The sequence below is a fragment of the Calonectris borealis genome, chromosome 4, assembly GCF_964195595.1.
Source record: "Calonectris borealis chromosome 4, bCalBor7.hap1.2, whole genome shotgun sequence".
Taxonomy (NCBI): Eukaryota; Metazoa; Chordata; class Aves; order Procellariiformes; family Procellariidae; genus Calonectris; species Calonectris borealis.
This window is the reverse complement of record NC_134315.1, coordinates 36,903,810-36,923,925: the sequence shown is the minus strand read 5'-3', so window position 1 is coordinate 36,923,925 and position 20,116 is coordinate 36,903,810. Positions and strand designations below refer to the sequence as shown.

Genomic DNA, 20,116 nt, shown 5'->3' with positions numbered 1-20,116 from the left:
AGGAGATCTTCTGGAGGAGGTGAAAAGAAAAAAAAAAAAAGAAGGAAGTAGAAGAGAACATAAAGTGGCAGCTTACAAAAAAGACAGAAAACAAGTCTATTAGAAACAGGATTTTTTGCTGTAAAAATCTTGATGAGATTATCTAACTTAATGAAGACCTATCAATATGGCTTATTTTAAAAAACCCACACCAAAGTCACTAACAGATAAAGTGTATCAATGAATACTCTTTGCATTTTCCTCCACTACAAGTAGTACAAAACACTTCTCCCATGACCTCCTTTGCACTTTAATACCAATGACAAAATTCTGAAATAAGCCAGTGCAATGACAAACAATTCATGTTAAATATTTATGATTTACAAAAGTGACATACAAAATTGACAGTCTTTCATACCAAAGTTAAATAAAATAAGATGAAGCGATTAAAAGTAATCCATTTTGTGAATTCCTTCACAGAAAAAAACCCTATCATACGAACATTCAAAAGTATTTAAACTGTGACCCTGATATTTACATTCAAGGACAAAAATCTTTAAATAGTGAATAATTTTATTAGCACAATAGTACAAATAAATACAGCAGCACTATGCAAAAAACTCCTTACAGTCCCTACCAATGAATAACAATTGCAATAAAAATCTGTTTGCCACAATGCTGCTTAAAGTTCAAAGTTCAAATATTGTCAAACAGCTAAATTTGATCCACAGGTCCAGCTGCAGAAGCTCCTCCAAACTATCACACAGGACCTAGTAAAAAGTCTGTTACAATGCAGAATACCTGAAAGCTTAAGCCCTCATGCAAGCACGAGCAAAGAATAATAGACTTTCCGTTTCACGGGGCTAAGACGCAGCATTACTGAATACCGCTTTTTTTCTTTATGCATAATACGAAGAGATTTCCTCTATCTCTCCTGGGAAGCTGCAATATCCATGGATAGTGGCATCACAATTTATGCTCTTTATAAGACCACAGTCCTACAAAATAAGCTCACTGAAAGTTTGCCTTTAAGTATAGAAATAAAACATACCACCTACTATTTGCGATTACCAATTCCATTAAATTTTGCTCCCCTTGTAAATGGATGTTGCTACTGAAGCTTATCTGACACTATTACAAATATTTGGTATGAACATGACATTAAAAAACAGGTTAAGAAGCATAACAAGATTTTCTGTTTTCTGCTGTCTTTTTTTTTTTTTAAATCCTAGTTAGTAGTCGCTCTCAAAATCAGATGTTCAAGTCTTCTGCAGCTCAAGTTCATATCTCCCCACCAAGAAGGGCAAAGACCTGCAAAAGCAGGGCCATGAAATATTTCCCTTGCTTAGTATTCTCTAGCTTGAGAAGTAGCTAAAACTTACTCTTGTTTAGACTGAATCTGAAACTGTTGTTCACTTCAGCCTTTACTCTTGTTCAAATAGCATCAGATGCTTCTTCCCTATGCAAAGGTCCCAATACAATTTCCAAAATTCTTTTAAATCTGGAAGAGACACAGCCTTGAGTACAAAACAAACATTCAACACCTGGAGTGCAAGAGTGGCAGAACATCTTCTGCAGCCTCAGTATTCTAGCTAACCATGCAGGAATACACAATCTGCTTTTCACCCCTTCATGCTGCTGTAAAAAGAAGACTCTTTCAGCCATAGGAACATGACCCACAAAGTTCAAAAGGCTTACATAAAGCCAGGATGAAAAGCAAGGACATCTAGGAATTAAGCATATGCTTATAAGTTTAATACAATTATTTTTAAATATTATTATTTTAAATATTTTCTTTACATCTTGTGCCTATAGTGCAGCAATTGTGTCCTTCCATGGTATGGATACAAATTCCACTTATGATTTGAGAAAAAATAATAATTAGCATTTTCTATTTAACTTGTCTGTTTAAATACCTCCTTCTCTTTCATAAGTTCTTCCTGTCATGGAAAACACTGACTGAAGTGAAAGTGTTCACTTAAAACCATTTTATAAGCAATTATATCATATGCAATGCATTTTCATCACTGAACAATGCAGAAAATATTTTTGCACATAGAATTTACAAAACCACTAAAAATAGAAGTCTGAGGATCATCTCAGAATGCGAGGCAAAGAATGCACTTATAACCAAGCAGCACGAACATTACTGGGTTTAGGTCTCTGTAATGCCCCACTGGCTGAATCAGACACGGGTTTTTCGTTCCTCTGGCTCATTGTACTTGGTACAGTGGATGCTCTTGAAGTGCCTCCTGTTAACACACACACACAAAAAAATAGCGAGAATGCTTACGCTCAGTACAACAGAAGACTTCAGGCTATATTAGTGCTGCAACACTCATTACCATAGTTTCCAGAAAAAAAAACAAATCACAGTAAGTTGAATACAAACTCAAAATGTTACACGTTGTTTGTAAATGGTCAGGACAAAGAATTCAAGCCTATGCCATAGTGCTGTGGTTCTTTAACCTTATCTATGGAGACACATGGTCTACTTCCAAGTATTACAGACAAATTTCTAAGAGAAACAAGGCTAATATCAAGAGATTTACATTTTCTGAATGAGAATTTGAAACTTCTTTGGGGTTTGTGTGTTGTTTTTTTTTCCTTTTCTTCTTTCAATAAAGGGCACTGGCAAAATGAGAAATATTTCTTTACAACAGTGATTTTTTTTACCTTCTTGGGAAAGATGATTAACAAGATAAGTTATTAGAAATTTAGGATGGTACGTAAACAATTCATATGGTCATCACACTTTTGGTATGATTAAAAAAATCACTTTAATGATTTCTGTGTGACAAATGATCAATCTAAGGAAGACAGAGAAAGGAACTTATTTGCTATTGTTAGCAGTAAGTGTTTCAGAATTCTGAATTATAGAAAAATAAACACATGCAAAGAAATGCAAGAATCTGCAACTTCAAAGTACTTACTGGAAGGACTAAGCTGGCTGAAAGCAGATTTTCCTCTTCGTACAGATGGTGAAGAATTTAGATAACTCATCTGGCGCTGATAGTCCATCAATTGTTCAGAACGCTTCATACCAGCTGTTGGTTTCACTGCTTCCAGTCTTTTCAGGAAAGCCTTAATATTGAAGAAAGATATCATCAAGAAAGAGAAAGGATGAACAAGAAGCTACAAAACAAACATTCAGAAATTGGTTTTTATTTGAACTGCAAAACAACCCCAAATTTTTAGCACTGCACAACACGAACTCCTCCACTGGTGACCAGCATAGGCTATTCTGCTCACATTCAATTCTTTTCTCCGTGTTAGAAGATGACACAAATAGTAAGTGTCCCTTACATATCATCAATTCTATGTTGAGAACATCTTTAGTACCCCATAGTTCTCTGTACTTTATAACTTGAAACAACACATCTGTTTGGCAATAGTAAAGGAGGTGGAAAGATGGGCTGCACTCTTCTAATCCTACCTTTGGTTACTCCTCTCTTCTAAATTTCTGGAAGGATAAGAAGTTGTTTTTTTTTTTAATCTTTGCTTTGCAAACATACTTAGACCATTTTATATCACAGAGAGAATTACTGACCTCAATTCTGTGAAAGTAATGTCAAAAGGAAAGCACAAACATGCACTAGACACTATTTGTTTTATCCATAATGTAATTTTAAGAGATTCTAGTTGAAATTATTGTTATAGACATCATTTCCTCTTGTTGAAATTAACACTGGCAATCATGCAGCAAGCATTAAATTAGGACAGCTACTTACATAGTATTTGTAAGATACAGACAGTTTCCCATTCTGCATAACTACTTCTACTTGAAACAGGATTAAGAAATTTCCATAATCTAAAAAAAGAACCTGATGGCAGGACAAATTTGGAAGTACTCAGCTACATACAACTTCCAATTAACAACTTCACATTTTTAATATATTTCGCCTCCAGTGCTTGCCTTGCATAGATCTATACATTCCCTCCGGTAACTAATTTCAACTCATTTGATGGCCTACAAACATTTGGCAATGACAAAACCATTGCTGGTCAGGGTTATGACATGCATCCTATCAATGACAGACAATGCAAACTGCGATTATACAAGTCTCCAAAGTACTAAAAATACCTCTGTTAATAAGGATGTATTGTTTAGACGCATACTTACACAGCAGAAGTCAAGAATCTGTCTGTATAGCCATTAAATTGCACTTTGTATGAAACGATCATTCTTTCCCACTCCCAATCAGGTACTGATTTTTTATTTATTAATTAAAGAAGAATAAAAAAAAATTACAGAAAGTGACTTAGAAAATAGTATAGTATTCACAGGACGTCAGTTGTCATTGTCTAGCTGTAATAGGAATCTACAAAGTCTCGGTAGTTCATGCATGGGCACTGGAAACCTGCACAGAGTGCACAAGGGAGAAAGGACAAGTGATTTTGGCTCAGACATAATGTGTCACAAGTGCTTGCATCAACTGCCAGTCAGTTCATCATCAAGTGGAAATACCTAAGTAAGCAAAAGTCAAAGGAAGGACTTCAGCTAGAAATAGCTCTTCAGTAAAGCCAGTTGCAGAACATGAAATCGTAGACTTGTCTCTAAACGTTATATCCAACATTTTACTCACAATTTCATCCGCATCTCCTAACACAACCTCATACATTTAGACTTGCAGAGATCACTTATGTACCTTCAATATTAAAAATGGAAGCTCTCAATACATTCAGTTCAATCACAAATGGATTGGGTAAACTGTAGAAGTGACCTCCCTATGCGAGTCGAGCATGTTTCAAGCCTGCTCTCCAACTGTAACAGCCTCATAGAAATTGCATACCTTAACACTGCACTAATTTCAAGCTTGATTCTGAACATACAATATTTACATATGCCCGCTTTATTCTAGTTTAAATACAATTCTCTGCTTTTGCTTTTATGCCTGTATTTTGACAAGTATCAAGTCCCCATTACTAAAGCAAAAAAAAAAAAAAAAAAGAGACCTCTCAGTACTAAAACATTACTTTTTGAACAGGTTAACACTGGACTTGATACAGTCCTGAGCTATGGAAAGAGCAGATATAGATTCTGTGGTGCAGAAGCGCTCTAAGAAAAGCTCCTCTAGAGAATGAGAGAATAGCTCCTGTGGTTCGCTTGCCCTCTGCTGCGAATTGTACCAAGGGCACGTTAACTTACGTGCTATTTGTGGTTGTGAATTTTGCAGTTTGGACAACGGCCTGCTGCATGCAAAAGTGAATTCATCAACATATTGAAATGGCAGTCCTGACCTACTAAATCTGTAACCTGGAACTAATCCGATTCTTATGTTTTTATTACCAACCCTAAAATCTTGAGGTCCTTAACCAAGGAACTACCTTGTACAATGGCACAAGTACCTTGAACAAATGTTCTATTTCAATTATACATATAAATCTACTAATTCTTTCATTATGTTCTCGTTTTGAGAAATGGACTGAAGAACACTGCCACCTTCCTTGTTCTTTTGAAGTGCTAAATCTCTGGAGCCTTAATCCTGCACCACTAAAGTGAATAGAAATTTCATCATTGATCTTAGTGACCAAAGAATCAGATCACATACATAATCCAGGTGTTCAGAACCAAACACATGTTCCTGATCAGATTTAAGGAATAAATAATTAACTAGTGGCAGGAATGTCATTAGTTGCTCTAAATCACAATGTAGTTCCTCAGAGCTCTTGATTCAAGCTCAATACATATGTAATATCATATCATTGATGATCTCCCAGCTTGGCAAAAGCCTCCCAAGGCTTCTATTTCCCCCATCTTCTTTTACTTTATTATAATACTGAGTTTACAATAAAAGTAGAATAATAATTATTAAAAAAAAAAGAAAAAAATCACAGAAGGTGTTCCTGCATGATTAGCTTCTAGAAATAGGATAATCCTTTATAAATCTAGGCATCTGGACATAGATTAGTATCTATAAAAACACTAAAATACATATTGTCAATGACAGAAGGAAATGTCAGATTGCCAATAACTGGAGAACAAAGGAAGCTGACACTGTATCAAAAGATTGCTGCTATACAATGGGCCAAGATAAATGCTGCTAATTCAACTTGGGGCATACCAGGAGAGCACTAAACCTAATTCTAATGCTCTCGGTTAGAAAAAGGAAAAAGAAAAAGGAGGGGGGAATCAATACACACTTTTCTGCAGCTATGTTGAAAAAGAAAGAAAACACCACTGAAAATGCAGCACTCCTAAACTGAGTTCAGAGAGAAGGTAAAAAAATGCTACTTTTTCTTGTTTTACTTTGCTTTTTAAATGCATGAAGGCTTTAGTTTCACCTCCTTTGAATCCTAAACAGCTGACTAGTGTGCCTTGACAGCTGTTCAAATTTATTTATATTATGCCTCCTCTAATGTCACTGATGTTAGTGACCACACTGTCCCTTTGCAGAGTCCAGGTGGGGGAAGGGGAAATAGATAACAGTGCATTCAAGGACATGCTTCTGTTCTTACCAATATAAGTATTTGTAATTTTCTTCAATTGCCAGTTGCATTAATTAGCTCTAACTTGTCAAAGTCTAAATGTCAAAAAACTCTGAAGTTCTTCAAGTTTCAGAAAAGTCTTTTTAACTGAACAACTATCAAGTTTACGTGTGGCTGGCATCACCACAAAGAAAGTAGGCTAAGAGTACAAAAATAAAAAAATCCCACAAAATTGAGCAGTGTGCAAAATAACCAAAACTTTCCTTGAACCTGTCAATTAGTCAGTCTTTATTATAATTACCACAGCAGTGTTCAGGAATCTCGAGTCTGGGTCAGGAACCAGCAGACCACAAAAAAATCTGACCACAAAGAGCCTATAGCCTAAATACTATGATCACAGAACTGCACTACATTTGCACTGTATTGCAGTATATTTTAGCCAGGCACATCTGCGTGCCAATCCCACATCCTGATAGCTTCCCCTGATGAGAGAGACATAGAAGCATCTTTTTTTTTTTTTTTGCATTGCACTTTGTAATCTCAGGAACTGCCAACGTTTTGTCTTTAGTCTTGACATAAAATGGCTTTGAACCCAGTAAGTGAAAATACCTTATAAAACCCTGTGCGCTTGAGTTTCTAAGGAGCCACCAACACAACACATATATTTCTGACTTCTTAAGACCCAGAAGAGTACATTCTCTTTCACAACTGAATTCCCTACAGCTTTCTCCTCCAGACTGAGACCAGTAAGGCCAAGCAACCTTGGTAGTCTTTCTACAACCACATAAGTATGCAGCATCTGAGGCTTGATGCTTTCAGACTCGGGGGTGGTCCTTGGGGATGGGACAAAGGGAAGGCAGAGAAAAAGCAATGCAGAATACATCGAGGGAGGAAAGTACAAGATGCCCAGGCACAACCCTGATGGTCCAGTGCCCTCCCTCTCCTGTTTCTTTCCATGCCTAGAAGTTATCTCCCTGGTTGTGGCATGACACAGATGGCAGGGCAGGTGCAGTGCAGCACAGGACTGAAGGCTGTGGCTCAAGATAAGGTATATTCTTTGTATGCGGTGGCAGCCAGTTAGGGGGATGGCCAGAGGCACTCTGCCTCCCTTGCCCTTTTCTCCCCACCCAATTACCACAGCCCATCAGTACCATTAAATCAAGCGGAGACAAATGAATATACATTCATTTATAGCAGTACAGTACTTGCACTTCTAAAGTAGGTTCAGGTTTTCCAGCAAGACAAAGGCAGCCCAGACTGCAAGAGAAAGCAAACAGTTTGGCTGAAGGATCTTTGTGCTGGTAGAGGCCACAATGACTAGAGCAAGTGGTGGGGAGAAGCATTAACGACATCTACAGCACAGACAACTTGAGGAACCAAGTAGATGAAAAAAGAAAGACAGCCCTTGCAGAGAAACACAATAGGTGATTTTTTTAATTTGTGTGGGAGGGTGGCTATACTGGAACTGGGATCAGAGTTGGATCTGTTGGGCCTTAGGGTACATTTTGGGGGAGTATGAGGTGGCGGAATGAACAACATAGAGAGTTATGTGCCATGAGTCATAACAGCATGGGATAGCAAGAACGCACAGGGATGTGTGGGAAGACCAAATATCCACAAAAAAAGGAGAACACCCTCATACCCCTTGATCTAAGGATTGAGAGCTGCTGTCCCGTACCTGTTGAGATCGTCCAGTGTGAACTCAAAAGGTCACTTGTTCCCTAGGAACTTGGCTGAACACAGCAGCTTAGCTCACTAAAGTCATCTAACACCTAAATCCTAGTCAGAATTAATAAAAATGATGAAAAAAACCTGACAGAAAACACACAGATACAAATGACTTCTAAGTTTAGATTAAGTGACTGAAAAATGGTGTGGTGGCTGCAAATCTGCATTTCAAGGTCCCCAAATACTTACCTGTATATACCAGTATAGATTTTTGCATCACACAATAAACCATTAAAAGTTTAAATGGTGTGTAGTGTCCGGTCTATGAAGGTGAGTATCTTATTCATACTGGCAGGAATAATGATTAATATGTCAATACAGATAGAGACACATATATGCAGACATGGGAAAAAAGTAACACATCAGTCACACTTAGGTCCCTTTCCACTGGAGAGGAGACGAGGTTGAGAGTATCTTCAAACACAAGACTAGAATGTTTTCTGAATCAGCAGCATCCTCTATCGGCAAGAGACACACTCTGGTCTTGCCAGCTCAGATAAGCAATGAAAAGCAGGTTCCACTTACGAAAGCACACAGTCAAAAGCAGCAAGTACAAAATTCTGACATTAATTTTAACAGCAATCTATTTTGCTAATTGTGCTTTTTCCATAAATTGCTAATCGCTACCTTATAACTACTGTTCTTCAGAGCAATGCCTTTTTATTCCATCATAGCTCTTTCTAGCAGAGTCTGTGGGAGCAACATATATTCCCTGTACCTCCTTGCACCCTTTCACAAAGCTAGAGAGCACCAAACCACTTAGATTCCCCTGTAATTTCCTAATATTTGAATTACTTTCCCTGCATCACCTCTGAGGCCAAATGCCTGCACCAGAAATCAAGCTGTCTTTCTGATTAACAGTAAACGTAGGCATTACTCCAAGAATGTTCTAGTGGAACAAGTGAAAATTTTCCCTACACAAGGTGTTAACCTCAGGACAAAAAATTATAAAAGCTGTAATCCAACAGGGAAAAAATAAATAAATCTCTGCATCAAAACTATTTGACAACCTGCACAGACTACTGTTGTAGATGTCTACTCTTGAATTATTTACAAAACCCTGCATCCTTCTCCAACAAACATTTCACTAAGGTATACCAGGCAGCATATCCTGTATGCAGTACCTCAGGTCTTGTATAATAAAAAAAATTCCTGTCAAGTAATGGAAGAAAGATTGATAAGAAAGTTCCATGGAATTCCAGCTCTTCAATCTACAAAAGTGAAAGCTGCTGACCAGAAGAAAACAGCAAGTTCATAAAGCACACACTTTTAGCTATATAAAGCAAAAAAACCTCATCAGTGGGCAGAATAGGGCAGCTCTTTCATTTACAGTCTCTGAGAAAAGCATGTCATACTTGTCATCCCAAAAAGTAGTATTAGCAAAATCACTATGTTACAACGGTGATGCTCTAGGTGCACATACACTCCAAACAGAATAAAAAAGTAAACAAAATTGCTCAAAAATGATGGCAATGTAAAACAAAACATAAAAGCTGTACTGATGAATCACTCTTCCGAAAAGAAGAGCAGAATGTATCATCCTGAGTTTGGGGAAAAGAATAAAGCAAATGTTTTTATAGTCTAAAATAGCATGATGTCCTAACATAAATTCTACAGAATGATTCTGATGTCAAACATGTCCACTCATGTTGCTGACAACAACAACTAAGGCATAAATGAGTAAGTAAATGAAGGATATTATTTCTCAGATTACAAGCAGCCACTATTAATCTCTAACTCGTACTAAAACAGTGAAAGGACTCTATGTGTTTAGGTTTGCTGAATTTTTGATGCAAAGTTGCAAAGTCAAGACATTCTTGGACAAAGTATTGCAATATATTAAAAGAGAAAAGGTTTGTGGCTTTAAGTAAACAGAAGTGAATTGTAAAACATTATATACATTATTATTACAGTAATCATCTATTGTTATGTAGTACAGCATATTACTATTCGATCATAAGTGACTGACACAGCACTTCCTCCCCACTGCCTTACTATCAAGGTTCATGTAGAAGAGCAAGTCCTGCTTTCAATGTTTTAAATAAGCAAAAAACAACAAAAAACCCCAACCCCACAACACATGAAGAAAGCCCTCCTACCAACCTAAAACCACTGAAGCCTAAAAACATTTCTTTCCCAGACAATGAGAAATATCACACATCTTTAACAAGTATTTATGCCAAATTCTTTCAGTGTATAAAGTATAATGTTCTTTTGGTCAACTGTAGTCTAGTGAAGCTGGGGAGAAAGTTTCCTACTTTGAGAAAGTTTTAATGATCTAGATGTCTGAAAGCTGGAAGAAGTAAAACCTAACAGATTTTCCTGAATAGGTGTGCTGGTTTTGGCTGGGATACAGTTTATTTTCTTCATAGTAGCTAGTATGGGGCTATGTTTTGGATTTGTGCTGAAAACAGTGTTGATAATACAAAGATGTTTTCTTTATTGCTGAGCAGTGCTTGCACGGAGTCAAGGCCTTTTCTGCTTCTCACCCCACCCCACCAGCGAGTAGGCTGGGGGTGCACAAGAAGTTGGGAGGGGACACAGCTGGGACAGCTGACCCCAACTGACCAAAGGGATATCCCACACCATATGATGTCATGCTCAGCAATAAAACTAGGGGGAAGGTTGGCAGGGGTGATGCTGCTCAGGGACTGGCTGGGCATCGGTTGGTTGGTGGTGAGCAATTGTTTTCATTTGCATCACTTGTCCTTCCTGGGTTTTATTTCTCTCTCTCTTTGTTATTTTCCTTTTCATTACAATTTATTATTATTATTATTACAATCATAGAATAGTTTGGATTGGAAGGGACCTTTAAAGGTCATCTAGTCCAACCTCCCTGCCATGGGCAGGGACATCTTCAACTAGATCAGGTTGCTCAGAGTCCTACTAAATTACTACTATTTTATTTTTCTTCAATTATTAAACTGTTCTTATCTCAACCCATGAGTTTTCTCACTTTTACCCTTCCAATTCTCTTCCCCCCATTCTGCTGGGGGTGGAGTGAGTGAGCAGCTGTGTGCTGCTTAGTTGCCAGCTGGGGTTAAACCACAACAATAGGTCAATTACACTTTCTCCATGTTGAATCTATCTCTCTGTCTATCTATACAAAAGGAAATTGCAAACTACACTTCCACAGATGACAAAAAGGGAATAAATTACTTCCACTATAAATTTTCCAAATATTTTAACTATATTTTATCTTCTTTTCAAACACACTAAGGAACAACTAGGAGATACGAAAATATCATTATAGGTATTACAATTCAATCACTAAAAAATCTTATTCAAATCAGTATTATTTTTGTTACTTGACAACTCTGCCAATATCCTTATAAATGACTCTGAACTTCTGTTTTCCACTAAAGTAAGTTATCATGATTGCCATTACATTCAAATACTATGACAAGTAGAGCACTACAAATATTGAAAGAGACGGATAGCTACAAAATGAGTCAAAAACCAAAACTGACATTCACATTGTATCCTCTGTATTTCAAATATAATGGGTTTGATGCTATTATATTGATTGCTCTATTTTTTGCAACCCTGTTCTTGAGAGACTAGGAATCATGAAGCATGAAGCAGGATGAATAGAGTCAGACTGCTATCCAAAGTTATGAGCATGTTAACAACAATGGTTGTTCCTCTTAAATTGAATGATATTAAAGTAGAGCAAACTCATGTAAAGTAAAATCTATTTTCATCTGAAAAAAGCATCATTTTTTCCCCCCAAAAAACCACATGAACAATTACGCAAACAGCATAGTAAAGGAAATTAACTGCAGACTTACTGTGGTAAAGCTCCAAGTGCTGCCTTACCAGTTTTGTAAGTATTAGCCGTAGCTCATCTGACAACAAACAGTCCTTCTCAATTTACTGATCCAAATCAGTTCTCAAAACTTACCAGGTTTTCTCTTTCAATTCTTTGCTGCTCCTTTTGCCTGTTGAGGGCACTGTGGTACAATTTAGGAGGTGGTACAGCTGACTTCTTCAATGTGGTACTTTTTGGCTTTGCAGACTGTCTGGACAGTTCTTTTAGCAACCTTTGGTTTTCCCGATCAATCTGTCTTACTTCTTCATTTGTAAAAGAATAATTTTTCCTTGTTCCTTTAGATGGCTGATCGATGGTTAGTTTTTGTTCTTTTTTCTCCAGCTGTAGGAAAGCTTTAAAATGGCAAAAAGCAAAACAGTCAGATTAAAAAACCAAACCAAATACAAATCTTGCATTCTATTATTAGGATTTATTAACAGACCTGAAAAATCAAGGTACATTTCACCTTCCCCCATCTGAATTCCAGATTCATGTGTTTCAGAATTTTTCAGGGATGCTCAGATGTCCTCAGTACATTGATTTTACACAAGTTTCATCACAAAAATCAGGTCTCATTTTGGCCTTAGTTAAAACCACCTGCTTCCTTCTCACTAGGAATCCCCCTCCTCCCCATTCATGACTGGTAATCCAGAGGAATTGACCAGATGCAGCAAACAACTGAGCAATACAAGGGAATCAGCAATATGCACACAGACACTCTGTAAGCATTTGTATAGAATTTTATCTGTTATTTAGAAATCAGAATATAAATCAGCCTTACATGCACGGTCATTTCTTCTGCATGGTCAGTGTTCCTGATCCCCCCTTTGACTCTGATCGCCCCTGATCTCTACTTTTACCAGTATGCTTGCCCAGCTTCTACATTGACACAATATGCTCAGACTTCAATCCTCATATACTTTTACTTTAGTTACTATGGTACCAGCAATCAGCACAGGCAATTATATATATATGCTAACAGAGCTACTATTATACAGCACTAAAGCAACATTGAATATAATCATCATCACAGTGGTATCATTTGTGGCACCAATATAAGCATCAGAGAAGTTTTCTAAGCAACAGAAAACATAGCTTCAGGAAGCCAGGACTAGAAATAACTTACAGAACCAACAATTAAACCATAAATTAGTATTTAGATGTTTGCACATGGAAAGAGATTTAAACTTTGCTCCAAAGATATCTAAAATATCTGTCTCAGCTGAGAGGCAGAACAGAAATGATGTTTCAGACAGAAAACTGACACTGGGGAAGCATGACTCAGAGACACAAAATGCATTTCCTGAAGTGATTTTGTTGATCCTTTGCTCCTGAAGTGATCCTACATCATGTTGGTGCAGGAGTTTGCAAAGGGAAAGATGAAAATTAAATTTAATGGATGGAGAGAAATGAGTGAGCATATATAACAGAAGAAAAATCACTGGGGCCTGGCAATTTAAGACAGTAAAAAAAGCAACAAATTAAACCAGGATATGAGGTTTCAAGACAAAAGAATGAAGAATGCACACTTAAAAATACACTGCAAGACAGACTTGCACAACTGCAAGATAAGATAATAACTGGAAAACTTCACTCTCAGCCAGAGACAGCTATGTTTATTATAGTTCCAGTGGAGCTTTGCTATTGACCTATTTCTAACCCTTTGATTTCTAAAGCTCTGCAGCAGATCTTCTGGCAACTGTTTTAAGACCTTTGCTGTCATGGTATTACCCCATCAAACCATTGCATTATCTATGGTACAGGAATGGTGGTATCAGGTTAGATCAAACAGATTTTCGGAGCTGAGACACAGAGGAAGCCCTACTCTAGCCATTCCCCACATTCCTCCAATATCACAGTGCCTCCAGAAGATACCCTTCACTCTTACCCCTAAAAGCTCCACACAAGTAAAAGAAGCATCCAAAGCAGAAGCTTTGAGAAAAGCAGAAAGGAGAAAAAAAAAAAAGAAACAGGCATGCAGTAAGATTTCCTCAGCAAACACTTCCACATCAGCAATTTTTTGGCGAGGGATGTCTCAGGCAGCCTTTAATAGCTTAAAAACCTCAAAGATATGCGCAAAATGATGAGTGTGGTCTTACTGAAAGAAAGATTTAATTTCATTTTGTTTTGAAGTATCTCAACTGAGTTTATTCCAGAATTGATGCAAGAAAATATTGCTACTGTCTTTGAGAAATTTAGAAACAGTATCCAGAACTCAAATTCCAAACAGCTCATGAATTTTAAAATACCCCTGGAAATTAGCACCATCATTACACTAGGCAAGAACTGCCCCTAGGCAGCTAACTGTGAGGTTGTCCACATTAGCAAATATTGTTTTAATTTGTCAAAAGAAGATGCAAATCACCTCAAAACCAAGACACAATGCAAAATAGTGCAGATCAAGCGTGCCAACCAACAAGTTAGTAAAGTATAAATGTCTTGAGAAGCAATTTTACAATTTAGTAAGTTATTTTCAAGGGAAAACTAGTACAGCCATCAACACCATTTAAGGAGACAAACCTGGGATGAGACTCATCTGGATACACCTACAAGGGACAAAAAGAAATGCACAAAAAATAACTAGAGCCACACAATTCACATGGTAACATCAAGCTGCAGTGTACTTCTAAGTAAAAAATAATTAAATATAGCCTTATGGGAACATGCAAAACCAGCACTGCATAACACAGTTGGAAGAAAGTAATCTGAACAACCATCTGAAGAAGATATTTATTATATATCATGCTACATAATTGATAATTGTATTATTACGAAGCTATGAAAGATAATTTCATCTTTTGCCTTATATCCATAGCATCTCACAGGTTAAGCAAGACTGCACATGACATGCAAGAATGGAAATCAGGTTGTGGCAAAGAACAGTTGTTCAACTGAAGTCTTGACCTAGCTTTGTGGCACCAATGCTACTGGTGATGCAGTCTTTTACAAGAGACATTTAAGCTTCTGAATAACTGTCAGTGCAAATTCCGAATAGCTCTTTTCTTTCTATGAAAGGTGGGAACTAGTCAAATTCCATTTAAAGCAATGGCATTCTGAATGAGGACACTTTAATTAGAAATACAGGTTTCATGTCTTCACTGGTACATGGTTGCTTTGATTCTCTATAAGGTAGCTGGTTATACTTCAGTGGAGAGTGTATACTCTTACAATGCAGCTATGAACTATACCCAGTAAACACAGATTAAAAATGCTTTGAGATAAATAACCATCAAGGTAATTACTTATCTTTCGACTTACTGATTTTTCTGTCAAACGCCTGTCAGCTGTGATGAAAAAAAAATAGAGCAATGACATGGAACACCTCTCCCTTTTCCCTCAATGCTGGCCAGTAAATGCTTTCAGAAACACTGATTCAAGGAGCCCTGCAGTGACTGCTACACACGGGGCTCGACAAGCAGTGCGTTACTTGGTCACTCAGATCTCCTCGGGGGCAGTGGTATGCAACTTCTGCAGCATTAAACACTACTGGTATTTTACCAGAAGCTCTCAGGCAGTTAGTGTAAATACATACCTATGTACACTTCCATGCGCTGCTCTACTGGATACTACTTCTTATATATGTAAGTAAAGCATGACAAAATTTTACTGACTAACTTTACTCTCATCTTCCAACTTCTTCAGTCACATCTCCCTAACACACAGACTTTTCTTTTTTCATTCATCTCTTCTTTCTTCCTCCTTTCCTTAGCCTCTCATAAGTCTTTTTCCTTTCAATATATTTTCCTTCTACAGTGCCTCATCCACACCTTTTATCACCTCACCACAAAGAAGCCTTTCCCACTTGCGGCAGGCAGAAAAGAGACTCCAGCCCACTTTCTTCAGTATGCTCTTCATTCTTAGCCTCATTATTATTTATACTTACTTAGTGTAGAAACTGACCTTACTACTGCTAACAGCTTTCTGACAACTCTCGAGGTTAAGGGCTTGCTAACAATGATAATACCAAATTTATCACAGCAGAGAAAAAACATATTAATAAAGAATTGTTAAGATCACCACGAAGGTTCTGCTGGGAAGTTATTCAGTGAAGCCTGAGCAGAAGACTGCCAAAACCCAGTAACTAATCTCTTGATACGTTGTTGAATTACAGAAGACTCATTAATTTTGCACCAAAAGTCCAAACCCAATACAACATGTGCAGCAGCAAGTTTTCTTCAAGCGGATGGGGTGAAAAGATCAATCTAAAACTCTCTAGTTCCTCACTAGTTTCTTCAGTTCCTCAACTGATCTTTTTATAGTTAGCCTCCTGTATGACCTAAGGAAGAACCACATTTGAAATTTCACAAGTAGCTCTTCGCAGCAACAGTGCTGCAATACACCAAGGCATTGGATCAGGTAACACTTAAAAGTAGTCGTTTTCAAGCTGGTAAGTTAATAAATTAGAGTTGTGTTTTACTTAGTTAAGATCTATGTTAAGGAAGAATTTAAGCTGCAAACACCACTTCAAAACAAACCGTAACTGACTGAAGCCTATCCATAGATAACCTTTTCTAAATCACAGCAAATGCAACATTGATCTCCTTAGGAACGGTGCGACAGGAGAGTTTAAAATTTTAGTAGAAAAAAGACAAGCAACAGAATGCATACTGGGTCATTCACTGAAAGAGGATCACTAATACTACAGGGTAAGTGCTTGTTCCTAACAAAACAAGCAGAAGGCAGGGGACATACATGAAATCACTGCTCCTTAAACGATGCTCAAATAAACTGCAGCAGCAATCTAATGAAGCAGTGAGCAAAAGGTTCTGCAGGTCTTCCAGAAGCAGGGCTGACACTACTTCCACGGTCCAAAATTAGGCTTCTGACCCCAGAACTTCAAATCAGCAGTAATAGTTTCCACTACTTCCAAAGTTATCTGGCTGAAAAACTGTCCAACCTGCACTCTGCAAAACACCACTTATACAGCATCATATTCCTATTCTCTGCACACTTACGATGACAGAAAATTATGTAATCCACAGCAGGTATGTATACCCAATATATATTGAATGCACTTCAACATTCACTGGCAACGACATTGCTTTCATAGCAAAGGCAGTAAGTGTCTAAGTGAGGTCAGCACAAGCCTACAAAACCAGGGACAATTCACCATCAATAAACAAAAGAGAATCAAGATCTCATGTAAGAGGTAAATGCATTTATTCTAAATGCTATTAAATACTTCGGGTACAGTTAGTGTTATATAACTCAAATATTTGAGTTTCAAAGTTATTTCAACAATGTGTTCAACAATGCACTCACACTACTCTTTAATTACAAAGCATAAGTGTTTGAATAGTTTATCTGACTATTTCTGCAGTGCCAATGACAACATGAGGCAACACTACAGTTTAAGGTTATTACTTAAGGTTCTAAAGAGTTTGTAAGTCTTGGAACAATTAAATAGGATTTACCTGTAGCTTCATACTCTATCAGTGGGTAATAGGTAATTTAACTAAATCCCTACTTATCACTTCATTGTCAGCCAGACCATAAATCAATAATTTGGGGGAGGGGGATAAACAAGCAGCAGCATTTGCATGAAGACTTGCACAGTGTGCAGTTCTACTTCTCATTGATCGGTAAGCAGTAAAAGAAAATTCTCTGATATTCACAGGATTTCTATGAAAGCTGGTTTCCATGAAGAGACACCTGACTTTCTTCTTTCTTTCAATTTGTAAGCATTGAAATGACCTTGCAGAGTGAGAAAGGCTAAACCTTATATAAAATACAAATTATAATTAGCAAGTCAAATGTATGAGGACAGGATGATACTGCTGTCCTAATGGCATTAAGGCTAAAGTTAAAATCATGCCTGTTTCAATGTATCTGTTGCAAACCCAGTAGAGGAAATGCATTAAATTGTTTCAGTGCTTACATTTTTGAGATTGCCTGGTGTTGTGTTTTGTTTTATACGGCTCCACTACCACATCTGTAACACAACTGAAAAATACAAAAGGATTAAATCACAGTTCTTCATAAATGTCTAATAGTTTAAATCTAGAACTATTTCCTGTAGTATCTCTAAACAAATATTTCTTAGAATATCCATTATTTCATGTCACAGAACTCTTTAAAAAAGATTTTGGAGAATTAGTGATTTGATTGTTGAAGAAAAGGAGAACATGCTTTTCAAGTATAAATTTTCCTCTTTAAAAAATTATGCGTAAATAGGGCTGCTAGTTATTTTTTGATGTCATGAGAAAGACAACAGATATCTGACAGGTGCAGAACTTTTTTGGGAAAAAATTATGCATTTTCCTATGGATCCTGGGAAACTCTGGATCTCTTTACAATCTTAAAGATTTTCAATCTGTTTTCAAACTATAAATGTAAGAATAAGCTGATAATTGTTCTTCTACCTTAACATGAGTTACCAGACCTGCAAAAATGATGCATATGTATACACATACACAATTAATTCAAACTATGAACATATAAACTAAACAAAACTTAGTGAAAAAGCTATACGTGTTTAGTTCAACTGTAGAGTTTGGGTGTTTAAGTATATATTTAAGAGTCTACTTTAAATTTAGATATTGTTTAACAGTTATTCTCAAAGACACTAGTTCAGCATGAATGAGCACATAGGTAACATTTCCCTAAGAAGAGAAAATTTCAGTTATAAATAACTTACTCTATTTCCTGAGTGACAAATTATAGCAAAAAAAAAAATTAAAGCAATTGCTACATGTTCAGTTGAAGCTGCTATTTAGTTTTCTACAATAGCTTTTATTCAGAAACACAGAGCTTTTAGTTTCATAATAACGATATTTATATCACAGTGCTTTTCACTAAGTGAGCTCTGACTATTTTACAATAGAAAATCCAAGGTACAGAAAAGGCAAAAAGATTTATCAGAGAGCATATAGGTCAGTGAGAGCTTCAAGGATAGAATTCAGGTCTTCAGCCTGTGGCCCATTGTCCTACTTACCCCATCGCACCACCTCCTCAAGTTAATAATAGCTAATACCATGGATTTACAGACTAATTCTCACACACGTGTCTGTAAAATAAGCAGGTATCAACCCCAGAGAAGAAAACACAAAGTGCTAAATTCTTTAGCACTCTACATACCTTGTGCAATCCCATTACTACTGTATTGACACCCAACACAAATTCAGATAGAGAGATACACAGTGTTTTTAGCATACAACTCTGTATTCTGAACTAGGGAAATCAAAAGACTTGTCTAAAGACAGAGAGCAAGTCTGTATCGCAATGGGATGGAAATGGATAAGTACTTAGTTCACACTTGTATGATTAACCCATACCTTTATCTGCATAACCTCAATTCCTTAAAATTACATAGGACATTGGATCAAGACATGATTAAGCAAAACAATCTCAGAAAATTTTCCAATTTTTTATTCCCAGCTTTCTAAGATGGAGCTTTATGAAAGCACTTCCAAAACCAATTTTTGACAATCTGTTTCTTTGCATTGGCATATTTAATTCTCTTTTTGTGTTCAGATTACTCAAGAGTACAGCAGAGGAGATAACTCTGATGTTTATTATTATGGGTTTTGAATATTGCTCTGAGTTAGTTATTATTCTAATTTTCTAAAAGATCTTCCAGGTTTATAGTGAAGTGGAAACAGCATTAATTCACAAAAGAATTACATAGAGAAATCTATGTAACATCGTGAAACAACTGAAGAACTTTATTTCCACCTGAAAAATCATAATCACGCCTATATTTTTTTCCATGCAGATGGTGGAAAAAAGAGAAGTAAAAAGTGAGGAGAAGTCTGTAAAATATAAACCCTACTAACCTTGAATAACTGAAATTGTGAGTACCTATGTTCTTGGCCACACTGATAAGATATTTGAATTCCTAAGTAGTGTGTCTGTCTGACTCCACAGTGCTACAATAGTTCTTACAGATATACACCATAATGACAACAATCAGCTACATGACATCAGTCTTAGCATTGTAATGAAATGATGTAAGCCTCCTAAACACTGACTTCTGTGTCTGTAAAAATGCATTTATATACACTTTAAATAAGTATACCACCCAAACATGATTTTCATGAACAGCAGCAAAAAACACTACCAAGAACAATTAAACAATTCAGCAGTTCACAGCTACCAAAACAGTATCAGAGATAAACCCAAGAATTTTTATGCATAATGCAGGGCTAATTAATAAGTAATCACTAAGAC

The 20,116-nt window shown here is 36.8% G+C and overlaps 1 protein-coding gene across 1 annotated transcript in view; it reads right to left on the bottom strand.

The window, feature by feature from the left end:
• Nucleotides 1-340: 340 nt before the first annotated feature.
• The window catches only part of CFAP97 (cilia and flagella associated protein 97), a 36,016-nt gene continuing 16,240 nt past the window's right edge, over nt 341-20,116 (bottom strand). Inside the window, exons 4-6 of the mRNA XM_075149231.1 lie at nt 12,041-12,300; nt 2,913-3,063; nt 341-2,231 (exon numbers count right to left, since the gene is read on the bottom strand). Coding sequence (XP_075005332.1) covers nt 2,104-2,231; nt 2,913-3,063; nt 12,041-12,300 — 539 coding nt within the window. The 3' untranslated portion in view covers nt 341-2,103. The remainder of the gene's footprint in view (nt 2,232-2,912; nt 3,064-12,040; nt 12,301-20,116) is intronic.